The following is a 14,232-nucleotide window of genomic DNA, read 5'->3' on the forward strand; positions in this document are numbered from 1 at the left end:
GAATACCTTGAACTTTACTGTTCACATGAAAATCAAAATATCTACATGAAATGAAGTTATTTATAATTTACCTTTCTTTGGTCTTTGCTGAACAGTTGGAGTAATCGTCTGTCGCCAAAGCCCGGCATCAAAACATTAGTTCTTGGCAGTATTTTATGTCCAAAAGTCTTGCCCACAATTATCGAGCTTCGGAAGTTTGTTTCAATTTCCACAAGTAATACTAATATCAAGCCGAAATTGGAGTAATTTCTTTAGGAACCTCGAATAATACAACATTTCATTCAAATCTACAGTCTTTGGTTGCTTGTGTAACGAATCTAACCAACCTCCGATTTGAAAGGCACGCGGTGACTATAGAACGTTCGGAACACTTCGGCAACGCATAGACATTGTCATCATTATCAATATTGCACCATCTTCGGAACATTCGGATGACTTCGGAAAATCGCCGGAAAGCTTCGACTTGTTTTGAATATTTACCTTTTTTATCATACTATTATATATTAAATCTCTTAGTGCAATGATTCGAATAAAACGAAGGTACAACAAATGTGATCATTTAGCAAATACTGCTAAATAAGATAAAATCGATAGTCATTTTAAAATAGTTACTCTTTTTATAATGTTGATTATAAGGCAACCAGTACTGGAATGGAAAGAAGAGTTGTGTGGGAAGGGGAGAGAGGGTGTTGGCAGGTATGCAGGTTTCGGCCGGCAAATTCTTCGTTGCTGCATTGAAAATCAAACAGATTTTTTTCTCGGGACGGTAGCTTTCGTAAAATGCGTTTTATAAGTCAGCATGGGCCGTAGACTGATTAAGCAGGCTGGACTAACCTTAGGCTTTCAGTTTGATTGTCTTCCTAATGGAGTAAACTGTTAAAAAAAGTTATTTATTGTGGTACGGCATATCTGTTCCACAACCCTTCGACACCCCCCCCCCCCCCCATCTTAAAATGTCCTTATTGTTCCCTCTCTTTTTTTACTACTCAAGCCATGCGGATCAGGATTTGTTCTTCAATTATTTCCTTATAAAAATGTCCGGAACGTCTATAAATAATCCCCCGGGGGTTATATTTTCGAAATGTATTTTACGGGGCTTATATTTTTCTGCAGTGGTGGTGTTGGGAATGGGGGAAGGGGGTATAATTTTAGGGAATTTCGCTTCTGAGTTAAAGATTAAGAGTATAGTAAAATTCCGGTTATAAGCCCCTACGTTTTCCCCCCGTTGCCCTTAAAAAAATTTCCCCCTCCCCTTTTTTTTTTTTTTTTTTTCCTTTTTTTTCCCCCCCCGTATTCAAATGGGGATATTTCAGTGTGAAAACCATATTTAATAAGCGGGTTGTAAAAGTAGTTTAATGTAAATTTAAACTTTTCTGGACGTACTCGTGCAGTAAGAAGTAGTAAGGAAGATTGTAATCAAATGAAATTGTATTGCTCTTTGGTGTGGTTTTGGTTTTTTTTTTTTGTCTTCCTTATATTAAACATAACTGAAATGTGACTTATTTTTAGAGAAGGCTTTTGTAACAAGGGAACAACCCAATCAAGAGTGCGTTTAACAGAACAAAAATAAACAAATGAAATGCGCTCAAAAATAGTTTATTTCTGGCTTCGTCGGGCCCTGCATCATTTTCACAATTGCGATTACTATTATTTTGATCATTTACAATGGTATTTTGTTATCAATATTAGTTAACGATTTTACAATAACGAATAACAGGCCGAACTCCAGAGAACATGTTCGCTGTTTGTAAGGAATCAAATCAGTTTCACGTCATGTGATTGGCTCATTCAGTGTCATCAAGAAACTCTCGCTTGCAGTGACTCCTGGCTGCCGCACACAAAGCTCTTCCGGCCAGCTGGTGCTGAAATAAAACAGACACTTTGTGAGGCATAACATAAAGATTACGTACCGGTAGCTCTAATGTCCCGGATAACCGGAAATCCCTCGGCCGGGAGCTGGGACTGATATGAATCAAGCAGCATAAATTCATTTATTATGGTAATAAATTTCCTTTGATCAGCTACCTGTCAACTGACGAATGCGCACTTGACACCTTTTTTTCATTCCACACCCAGAATAAAACTTTAATTTAAAATAAAACTGAGTACAAATAAAAATAAAAGTTGGACATTAAAAAATGTTGCCCAATTTGTCCAAGTTCTCAATCATAACTAACATTGTTCCTGTTTGCGTTTCATTTCGCCCTTTATCGTTTTCTGCTTAAAAAAAACTATAAACTTTCGAGCTTTACTACAATTTAAAGAAACTGAATTTTGTACGTCAAAAAAAACAAAAAAAACAAAAATACATGGCTCCCTGACTAATTTAATAATTAAGCAAGACCTAAATTTGATCGCGCAATTAATATTTTCGGCCCGATCAGTTATAAATATGATAACGAAATTGTGCACCCGTCATTAATCCCTTGAGACCTTCGGCACTTTCGGCGATCCATGCTCTAGATCGTATATGGTTTTGTAAAAATATTTTATTACGAACAAAAAATTTAAAATTTCTTCTTATCGTAGAACACGTTTCTTGCAATAATGTACTAGCCGAAAGTAAGGAATGGCGCAGTAACACTTAGATGAAAAAAAAGTGCGCGTATTTTCATCGGCAGTGATACGACGTTGATTATTATCAAGAAATTGCTGTTAAAAAGTGATTGTGTGAAAAATAAGACAATTTAGTGATAAGCAGACGTTTAAGGGAATTTAAAGGATGAATCGTTTAGAATGATAACCTCGCCAAAATAGATTTGACTTCCTCCTCAGAAAGTCAGCTATGAAGAGCTCTTCCAAACGACTCAATTTCTCCCTGAAAACCTTAACGAACCATAATTTGGTCAAAACAATTCAACTTTCTAAAAAGTCAGTTATATTTGATATTCTTGAGAAATTGATTCATTCTTCTTAGAAACTGGGTTAAAACTGTCTTGTAATCTTGTCAAAATGATTTAACTTTACCCAAAAGCCGCTTCGGTGGAATCTTGTGAAAACGAGTGTTTTAACAATATGGAAAATTTGAAGAATACAACGGAGAAGAAAAATCCCTCATTTTAGTTTTTATTAGGTCGTGACATAAAACTACAACTAAAGCTGTACAAAACAAGAGAATTGAACAGTAATTGAAAAAAACTCAATAAAAATTTGAGTAATCAGTTGAGCAAAAATTGATTAGATTTTCCTCTGATCTCAATTAAACCTTTTAAACTTCTTTAAATTTAAATGCTTTTTTTTGAAGAATGAACCTTTTTTTCGCTGACTTATTACTTAAAAAAGTTCGCATTTATAAGTCAATGATAAAACGAATTTACGCTCGGTAGTAAAGTATGAAATAATCAGTCATAATTCTAGAAAATCAGTTATTGAAACACCTATGGACGAGATCGAAGAAGTAATTAATTTAAAGAACTTACTTCATATTCCCGCTTTCTTGGAATGTTGCCTCCTCCTCCAGCTGTGAAAGCTTCACTTTCAGGCACAAAAGAAACAGCAAGGATCAAAAGAGCAAAAACGAGGAAAACTTTGGAGTTCATCTTGGATGAGTGAGATATAGGTCTGTTCTTGCTACGATTAGACTTGAGTGCGATCCTTCTTGGTAGGCAAGCGAAGCTGTGAGATGCTTAATTCTGAGTGAGACGTTTTTTTATCCCTTCAAGAACAAAAGAGATGCCTATGTAATTTCCGCGTGGCCGGATTTGAAGTTTAATGAAGTTGTAATTGAAAATAAATTGCTGTTTTGACAGTTCTAATGCAAACACTTTTCTTGAATCACAGAGCGAAATTTCCGGCTTGTTCAGAAAGCAAAATGACAAAAAACGCCTTAAAAGCTGACTTAAAGGCACATTTTGCGCATAAAACCTTATTTAATTTCCAAAGTAGGCCCAAAATTTACCTTTTGCGATAATTGATTTTTCAAAAGTCAATTTTACTGCTAAAAGTGTTGTTTCGGGAATCAGTTGGTTCAAGATTATCTTTCCAATTCATTAGAGCGGCCGGATTTCTGACAAAGAAAGCTTTCACAATTGTTTGGATTGCACATCATTTAGATCATATCAATGTAAAGTTCTCCCATTGCATGACACTTCCTTATTTTATGGTCATATTTCCTGTTAGATAAGTACATATTTCAGCACGTGCTTACAACAGAATACTAACAGAATATTCCAATAAGATTCGCCTTTTTGTCACTTAGATAAGCTCCAGACAGTTGAAGCCGTATAGCATGAAAGCGAAGTCAATAAGCCTACGTATATCACGGCAGAATAAACCGGTTATAAAGAACCCACTTCAAGGCTACATCAATTAAATGTCCTCCATTTAGATTTTATTTAAGATAAGGTAATAGAACCATAATTCAACTAGTACTAGTTGTCTTAGTGACAAAGACAATTAATGGTAAATTAATTCTTACAACGATGTCATTCTCGGCAGGCTCAAAGGCACGAGAATTTTAGCAGTTCATCGAGCTGAACAATTGTTGTCAGTGACTGAGATATAAAATAACATAACTCTGTAAAATGAACTCTAACATTGCTGCAAAATTGAAATGACTACTTAAAACAAAATAAGGTTCTGTATTTTTTTATCAAAGTATACAGGCTCAATGACATGGCTTGTACAGCCACTGTGCCATTTGTTTATTCAAGCTGACAATGAATAGAAGTATGATTAATTTAGGTGTATGTTAATGTTCTCTTTCTATTATGAAAAATTTGAACTTTTAAGGCCTTTTATGGAATTGATGTGTACAGCCAACACCACTTGTAGGCGGATTATATGACGGCGTCAAATTTTGTCACAAAATGGTGTTGACTGTACTTTTCAATATTGTTTCTAGCAATACAGGTTTTAAATGTACTTTGTGATGGCTTTGATTACCACTTCTATGATTTTTTCAATTAGTTTGAAAGAGAAGCGTCGCTCTTAAACAAACAATCCAAAAAGGATGTACTTCTATGATTTAAATAAGACGCCAAAACATTTATTTTTGGTACTATAATAATAGGAAAAAACATTATTCCCCGGACACAAACTGAAAAATCTACATTATAAAACTTGCAAATTGTCCTTGAAGCCTTTCATTCCCAAAGTTAAATCTCGTGTCATTTAAAGTGTTCGTAATTCTTTGGCGTGACCATTTAATAAAAGCTATTGAATACTACTTTCATGTGGTACTGTTTGTTCTTAAAGATTTTGCAAAATGGAATTTTAGATTTTTTCTCAGCTATGACGGTAGGCTACCTTAAAACAACCATTTGCAACGCAGTGAGAAAACACATCGTTTCTGTTATTTAAACTTAAACTTATTCGCATCTTTACTTTCTGTGAATACTCTTTGGGAAAAATTAACCTGCAGTAGTCCAGTTATGCAAGACAAATTTTGCCCAAGGCAATCAAGGCAACTTGACTTAAAAAGATCTCACTTCATGGAAGGTAATGAAATATACTTTCGCATGAGTATTCTTATACAGGAAAGAGTTTCGTTAACGTTAAGTTTAAGATGGAAAACTGGCTTTTTTTCTTTCTTAAGAAATTTAATAATAGCGGGAATGATGTCAATTGAAAAGAAAACAATAGCTATACAATAATCCTGTTCAATGGTATCCTGCAAAGCAGAACAAAAAAGAAAACAGATGGAGTTCGTACAAAACGTTGCTTTAATTTGACTTGCAGTTTTAATTTAATTAAACTGTACCTTTTTAATCCGATTAAATCTTCGCAACCGTTATACTTTATGAAGAAATGTGTTTATGTTCTACATTCCTTCTATTTGAATAAAATGTTATTTGTTGCAAGATGACTCTTGCTATCGTGTTACCTTTGTGTTTTTTTCTCTCATTTATCGGCAAAAAGGAACGCTACTGATAAAAGTTTCTTTTAAGAAAGTTCTTATTCGAAATTGAAGGATATTTATAAAACAAAAAATGAGTCAGTTACGCTCTTTTTGTTTTATAAGAACCTTTTTTGTAACCCGTTTAGGCCGAGAAAGGTCAAAACTTTTAGAACATCCTAAAAACGTACCCAAGACTGAAATTTGGGTAAGAACGAATTTTATTTTTTCCTAGTTGTTGCGAGTGGCAAATTTTTAAAAATCTTTATTCAAATTTAATCTGGAACCAACATTGTCATCACTAAATGAATCAGTGACGTGAACTTGTACATTTCGGTTAGGAGTGAATTTGCTGCAATACCAAAAATTTTAAAAAAATGCATTCTTTAAACTGTTCTTAAGGATATTTTAGGTGGTCGGCCTAGAATTAGACGTTCTTATCAAAAAGAGTGTATTGGAAGAAATAACATATTTCATATGAAAAACCTCATTTACTGCCTTATACTAGGTAAATGTTTAGGACCTAAAGTAAATGTCAAAGGGCATAGGAAACTTCATATCTGTTTTGTCTGCTTTTACTAGGAAAATGACTTTCTTAATACGTTTTGTATTTTCACATGAAATATTGAAAAACCATGACAGTCACACCCTTTACGAAAGGGGAAAATTTCAATGGAAAAACTCTCCGAAGGAGAGATCTTTGAAACAGCTTGAAAATGTCGTCAGTCGTTTGAACAGCAAAATCTAGATCTGTGACAGTTTTCGAAAGTGACATTTTGTCATCCTTTCGCACATCTCGCACGAAACATCGATCAAACCAAGTGGATGAATGCCCTTAAGCTACGTTTCAGCTGTCCACGCTAAGACTTTTTCAATCATTTTTTTTAGAAATCTCCACTTTTGTGGGCATTTTCAGTGAAAACAGGACGGTTATCGTTTACAATTGTTTACTTCTGGACGGAAGGCCGATGTACTGTAATACCAATGTAAAATATAGACTGCTCAAAGCCCTCTATTTTTTCGAATTTTTTGATTGATGAGCGCGGGAAAATAACGGCGAGAGCCGACTCTCTCGCTTTTTTTGTGTTGAAAAATAGAGAGGCTATGGACAGTCCATGTAAAATAGATCATTCCCTATTAAAAGAAAACAAATGAATGCTTCTGTACGTGGCCATTTTCCTTTCTTGAACACGAGGTAGTTTTTTGAATAATGACTTTCGTAAATGTAACCGTATCTGGCCAATCACAAGGCAGTAAATTGAATGAACCAGTCAAAATTCGAAGTCAAACCATACAACTGGCGCAAAGCGCGGGAAACAGCGGTTGATTGAAAAACTATTTCCGATAATATAAAAAGGTAAAAATTATTCCAGTTAGGCTTGGATACTGATTCTGCTCCAAAATACTTGGCGATGCCTGCCGAAAATACTCGTAAAAACCGCGTTTTCTCAGTGCTTAATTCACACGGCGGGCAACGAAATTCTGCTCCGCGAATTCTGCTCGGTACAGCTGCCTAGACCTGACTACAGTAAATAGTCATTGTGTATAACAAAATTGTAGTAGATTGTCGATATTCACTTATTTTACTGTATGCTACAAAATTGTAGTGTTTATACTCCGTGGGCGGGGTGGTATGCGCGTTTATCTTTATGTTATGCAATACGAAACGCATTACAAGATCTTTTGCGTCTTTTTTTCTTTTTAACTTGGAAAAGAGTTGTAGTGAGCGAAGTGAATTTCACTCGATCCCTGTAAACATAGGCACGTAATGCGTGCAAGTGTTTTAAGGCCTCTAGAGAATTAGACCTGTTCTCTCACCTACATTTCTAGTTAAATTACATAACATTAACATGCTTAATGACCAGCAGAAATATTGCATTAATGTTGATTAATAATAGACCAAAACTTACAATTCTTGTCAGTGACTGAGATAAAATAAAATAACTCTGTAGAATGACCTCAGATAGTACAGTCAACTCTCGTTATAGCGGACACGCTCGGGTCATCGTTTAGTGCCCGTTATAGCGAGAGTCCGTAATAGCGGGAGTCATTTCCAGTCAAACCTCTTCGCCGGGGATCTGGATTTTGTCCGTAATAGCGTGTGTCCGCAAGGCGAGAGTTGACTGTACTTCAAAATTAAAATGACCACTTAAAACGAAATGAGGTTCTGTATTATTTATCTATTAAAGCCATTATTCTAAATTTCAGATTCTGCTCGAAAATGCAGAGCTCTGCCGGCATAATGTTCGCTACCCAAAGTAGTGAATGATGCTCGAAATTCTGCTGGCAGAATTTATTCAAGCCTAATTCCAGTTGTAGGGATCATATCTCATCGGCGCTTACACTTAATTTCAGTTTTCGTATTAAGAAGCAATGTAAGAGTATTGAAACCGTCCCCTTCAAAGGCGGCGGAGCGTTTTAAAAGGTGGTGGAGGGGGGGGGGGTTGGGGGGTAAATGTTTCTCTATTATTGCGGGAGTTTTTTTTTTTGGAAAAATTTTTTGGGGGGTTTTCCCAAAAAAAAATACGAACGTTTCCGAAGATAAACGAAGTTTCCCGAAGACTTCCAAGGAAGTTTAGAAGATGTTTGAACTCACTCAGGAAACGGAATATCTTGTCAAACCAATTTTACGCTGCGTTTACGATATAGGGCTGAGTCCTCCAAGTTTTCGTTGGTGGGGGGGGGGGGGGGGGCTGTACCTACTCCCCCTGCTCCGCTTCCAATACCCTTCGATTGAATGCTAGTTTATTGCAGTTACCTCACAGTGTAACGTCAGGTTGCCTTGACAGTTCTCCAGTACCCATTAGACAAAATAATAATAATAATAATAATAATAATAAAAAGGTTTTTTTTGCGAATTTAAAATTTTAAATGCCCTAAAAATTAAAAAGAAAAAAAAAAAAAAAAAAAAAAAAAAAAAAAAAAAATATAAAAAAAAAAAAAAAAAAAAAAAAATGGTGGCATGATGACCAAATCTCCAGCGCCTATGAGACACCTTCTTTGCGATACAGAGTTTGCCTCCATAACCTTAGTTTGAAAGCCGGAGGCAATGCAACAGTTAAGTGTCTTGCCCAAGAACACAACACAATGACCCTGGACCAACAGATCTGGTATCGAAATTTCTACCTGTTTCTGTTAATGAGCACGAACTCATAGTCTTGAAATAAAATCCTTTAACGTCACAAAAACATGACTATTTCTTGATGCGGAAACGTGCTCGGAAAATCACGTTAATTCGGAACACGCTCGGAGAACTTCTTGTGGTAATATTTATCCGAGCTTCAAACTTTAAATATTACGATAATCAAGGGAGACTGGAAGGCCGTCGTAGATGTTAGGGACATTCTCGGAAATATTTGGATAACCATGGGACACCTTTTTATATGGTCGTTGTAATTGTTAGGGTCATTTTCGAAAACCATCGTGTTGTAATTTGTATTCGAGCTTTCAGTTTCGATAACCATGGGAGACCACATATAAATGATCATTGTGCGTGCGGTGTCTGCGCCTCGTAAATACATCCGAGTTTTTTTAAAAACGCGTTTTACACAGAAAATTTTGAATTTAACTTTTTTTCTTACAAAAACTGTTTAAATCCAACCACTATTGTTAAATACCCGAATGTTAAATGCTGTGTATAGCCTAAGGCATTTCCAAGAGTTATACATTACTTTCATGTTTGTGGCTTTCTGTCGAATGTTCTTTACATCGCAAACGACTCTCCAAAGAGCGATATCAGCTGACAAAATATGCTTTTACTCTCTGAGAGATTTGGAAGAAAAGAATTACGCGAGCTCATAAAACTAAGTCAGGAATAGTTATCGGCAAATAAATCATGTCTTGTTATTTATCTTGCGGAAATGAATTTTAATATCGAAAGTTTCGAAAGTATTATTGGAACAAAGAATATTACTGATGCACAACGAATGAATAATAACAGTGATGTTTCGAACTCTGTCAGTTGTTGACTGTACTTTTGAGCGATAAGTAGTCAGGCGAGAGTTTGAACCGTTAGGCGATAGCTAGTGACAACCGACTTAACGGAAAGCCGGGTGCCCTTCTTCCTTGATAACAGCTTTACTAGTTCTGGATTCCAACGATCAGTCCGGAAAGCTCAGTCAAGCCTCAGTATTTGTATTGGAGACATGAAGATATCACACGCGAAGGTCTTGATAACTTTTTTATTTTACATCGACACTGCGTTTCCAGAAAATATCGAAATTATCAGGTCTCTAGACCGGCCAAATGGGGGAAAAAAAGACTGGAGAGATGGCATAGATTCGTTTCACATACCACAGTCCGTTTGTTACCAAGAAAGCAGTGGATATAGAAATTACTGCAATACATCATGTACCACAGATGAAACAGAAAATCAAGGTCTTTACCGGTGCCCTTGTTCCGAAGCCAACGCCACTGTAACGTTTTTGAACAACAAATGGCGATGCCTAGGGAATCAAGATGTGCGAAGCCAACTCGGTGAGTACATGTATTTATGTTCTATTTGAACAACGCGATTGATTGATCGTTACAAATGGCATGGTGAAAGTTTCGGCTCAGTTATCTAGCCCAAGAAATATTCGGCTATATTGATATAACAGACTATTAAGTAAGAGGTAACCATATGTTCATATATCAGTTTTAGAAGAATCGCCAGAATTTTAACAGTTGTAACCACTGAATGACCAAGACGACCAATGAACGCTAAATCATGTTGCTTCCATCAATACCTTTCGAATAATCGAACAATATTTATTCGCACACTTATCCAGTTAAGAAAGACATAAATTACAATTTCAAGGTATCAGATAGCACCAACACAGGACCGACTGCAGCCGTTAGGCCAAATCAGTCCGAATTTATCCACAGCCTCATGCAAAGACAAGTTTAAGTTTAAGAGTTCGACGAAACAATTCCGTTTGCAAATTTGTTAATTTTTGAGGGAGCTTTCACGTCACGAATTGTTTGCGATAGCAAGTTAAATCACCTTCAGATCAAAGGATAATTTTAAATAAATGGCCTAAAAATTAACCAAATCAATTTACCAAAACGTAGTGGCTATATATTAAGATTACGAACGCAGAACTATAGGTCCAATTTCTTCCTAGCTACATCAGCCATGACGTAGCTCCTATACATGATCTTGGAATATTAAGAAACTGAAAATCAAAAGGGCTGTTGGTCAAGTTTCGCTTTCCAGAAACGTAAAATGCATTTTACCGACTGCACGGAACAATTTAAGTGCTCTTTATAAGAGCCTGTCAGCTTATGTACACTCAAAATATTTCAGAAGGAATGGTAGATAGGTAGATTGGTAAAGCCTCGAATGTACTGTATTTAAAACTGACAGTCGTCGGACTAATTACATAGCATATAATTATAACTCAACGGTGGCTAATTTTAGAATAGCAAAAACCAGAAACCTATTCGCTGTTGAAACAAAGAGATTGACGTAAATGTTTTTAAACAATAATATGCTTACTCAAGCAAAAAAAAATTCATTTAAATGATAAAAATGATTTCCGCTACGCAAGGAACAGAGATGATTTCCGAATATACATGTAATACAACGTCTACATAGAAATTGGCCTGAACCTGAATCATGTTTGGCTTCAATAAAATCTGTTTCATTACCTTGTCCAGGTTTGACCATTCTTACTTATTCTTGGCCTCTAATGTATTTCCCCTTATTTTTCTGAGGTTTATACTGGTGTTAAATAAGACCAGCTCGTTAATTATAACTTTTTCCACCAACCAGCTTCTCCCGGCAGCTTTGGAAAATCCCAAACTTGGGTGGGCTTTTTTATTCAACTAATTTTTGAAATGATCATTTATTTCTTTTCAATTATTTATCTTTGTCGTTTTTTCCTTTAAAAAAAATAGGCTGTCAGGTGAAAGTCTTATTTGATGATGAACAGGAAGAACACGGATTATACACGCTTAAAGCTGATGGAGAGTGGAGGAAAATAATTCTTAATAATGGTCAGCTATCCTGTGCTATAATCATCAGTTCGTCTTGGTACATTGGTTGTTCTGGTAAAAAGGTTCCGCTTGGACGACACACTGATAAAACAAGGGACATTTTTAAATTGGGTCGTAGGGACGGTGACTATTTTATAAAGGTGAGAGTAGTTATTATTTGAGATTCTCATGGTAATACAGGACTTAATAAGCTTGTTCTTTCCTATTACAATAGCTTAAAACTTTTCACCAGTCTGTTTTAAAATGTTCTGGTCTATTTTACACATTAATTGTGCTGCATTCGTTAGAGCCCTATATGAAAAGACATAATTGAAGTCGAGACTTAAATATCTTTCGATATTGGGCTCGGACGAATCCAGTAAGTGTATAATATTGGATCGGCAAGTGAACTCAATACATTAGACATTTGATTGGTGGATTATTGGTCAATTAGTTGCCATTTTCTTTTTTCTAAATTTCGCTAAAATCCGCGACACACTTCAATTTGATGATAAAATTTGTTTTAATCTTCTGAAACAGGTCAAATATGTCGAGTCAATAACCGACATTTTTCAAGGACAAGTCATCAATCTGGGCTTCAGCTGCCGTCGGTGGCCTTGGGCTACTAGGAAACCGAAAGGCTGTCTGTTATTCAAACTGGAAGGAACCATTACTTGTAAGTAAATGAAAGTGAAAATTAATTTCTAGCTAGCTCGCGCTTAGGGCACACTGGAGCATAAGCCCAAGGGCGTTCTTACGCGTGTTTTAAAATAAGCACAAAGTAACATACACAGGCGTAGTAACTTAACACATACCTTTCAACATTGAATGGGGAGAATCCAATATGGCGGACGCTGACAAGTTTGTGACTGCCTCACTATCATTTTCGTAACTTGAGTCTTCGTTCCTTACTGCGCAAGCTTGAAGAAATGGGCGATTAATGAAAGTTCATTTGCGGGATCGATTTTGATTTGTTTTGAAAACAATAAAAGTGGGCGGCAGTAAAACATCAAGAAGTGCGTGGCGTTTCGCGAGTCGCTCGTTTCGTCGAGCGTGCGCAGCGAGAAACTTGTGCTTCCCGTTACTGACTGACTACGTGGACGACGCAACGGCGCAAACAAATACTTATAATAACTAGTAAAGATTTTCTTTCCTTGTACATATTTACGTTTATGCTTGCGCTCGTGCTTCGCCCTGCTTTAATTTACACTTGTATCTTCTGCTCATGCGCAGGAATTCACGTAATTATCTAATTTCACTGATAGGTCCCGTAGAAGCGCCAACTGTTCCAAGCTTTTCGTCATCGATAACTCCTAGGGCTTCTTCAATGGAAACAAAGCTAACAGCATCGTTGACTGGCACAATAAAGGTTACATCTCTTTTTATGTTTGCTATGACATACGTTCAGTACTACAACAGTTTGAAAATGCTAAAGTTTTTTTATATTCTATTTTCTATACCATACTGATATATTTTTAACCATGTATCCTTTCTTCCTTTCCTCCTTCCTTCATCTCTTAGTACGAGCAAGCTCATCAAAAGATCAGAATCAATTCCGATGTATACTAATGCGAGGCTGCACTAAGTGTGATTGTTGAAAAGCAATACCATTTTTGTTTTGTTTTGTTAGTAAATGAATGTATCTGAGGTTTTTCATGTTTCGAAAAGTGCAACATGTACTTTAGTTCAGGCAGGGGGATAGATGACCAAGAGCAAATTTCCTTTGCTTTCCCGCCTTCTCGTATCCATTGTAATTTAAATATCTTATCTACTTCCTTTAATATTGTTTCGTTATTGTTTCCTTATAGTCCATGAGCCAGTAGGTTGGTCGGCATCATCTGGGGGAAATAACCCAAATGGTGATTTTTAGTAAGATAGAGTGGTAAATAGTCAGAAAATGCCTGATAGCAATTGATCAGTGGTAGCTTGTGGACTTGGGAGCCTTTAAAAGTTTTCTCTTAGCATGGAAACGAGGCTAAGGCTGAACTGTTGAAAAAGAACCCGGAAAAAATAACAAAAAAATTCAAAAAGCTTTATAATATCTTAAATCGTATTCTAGACACAACTTAAGTCTATTTGCTTCTTTTTAAAGTCACATGATCTGTCACGTGATCATTAAAGGTAAGCATTTTTTACGAATACTGAGGCAGACTTTGACTGTTTGGTGTTATTTTTTCTTGGGATAACATTAAACTTTTGCATCCGTTTGTCTTAAAATTGTAAATTATCTTTCACAATAGACATATTCCTGATAATTTGGGTAAGTTGAACGATTTTTAATCACACCTTATATATTAACACTTTCCGCCTTTACAATGTTGGTCCAGAAAAAACTGGTCGATCTTCACAGTTGGCAGTCTACACACGTCTTCGCACCTAATTTAATTAGCCAAAAAAGTCATCTAGTACAGATCAGTTTCTATTTCGGTTGCATGAGC

At 36.0% G+C, this 14,232-nt stretch overlaps 2 protein-coding genes and 1 long non-coding RNA gene across 3 annotated transcripts in view; 2 read left to right on the forward strand and 1 right to left on the reverse strand.

The window, feature by feature from the left end:
* Nucleotides 1-1,580: 1,580 nt before the first annotated feature.
* Nucleotides 1,581-3,630, reverse strand: LOC144628410 (uncharacterized). Its single transcript, XR_013566241.1, has 2 exons — nt 3,420-3,630; nt 1,581-1,862 (listed from the first exon to the last, which is right to left on the reverse strand). It is a non-coding gene; the product is annotated as an uncharacterized LOC144628410 (long non-coding RNA).
* A 6,056-nt stretch (nt 3,631-9,686) lies between these two features.
* Nucleotides 9,687-14,232, forward strand: part of LOC144628303 (uncharacterized) — a 60,013-nt gene continuing 55,467 nt past the window's right edge. The window contains exon 1 of the mRNA XM_078486387.1: nt 9,687-9,919. The gene's annotated coding sequence lies outside the window, so the exon portion shown is untranslated. The remainder of the gene's footprint in view (nt 9,920-14,232) is intronic.
* On the forward strand, nt 9,918-13,664 carry LOC144628844 (uncharacterized). The gene is made up of 5 exons (XM_078486950.1): nt 9,918-10,312; nt 11,717-11,955; nt 12,335-12,470; nt 13,060-13,212; nt 13,603-13,664. The coding sequence occupies exons 1-5, from the start codon at nt 9,982-9,984 to the stop codon at nt 13,662-13,664; spliced, it is 921 nt and encodes a 306-aa protein (XP_078343076.1). The 5' UTR covers nt 9,918-9,981.

Source organism: Oculina patagonica, chromosome 10 (assembly GCF_052425735.1).
Source record: "Oculina patagonica isolate OP01 chromosome 10, crgOcupat, whole genome shotgun sequence".
NCBI lineage: Eukaryota > Metazoa > Cnidaria > Anthozoa > Scleractinia > Oculinidae > Oculina > Oculina patagonica.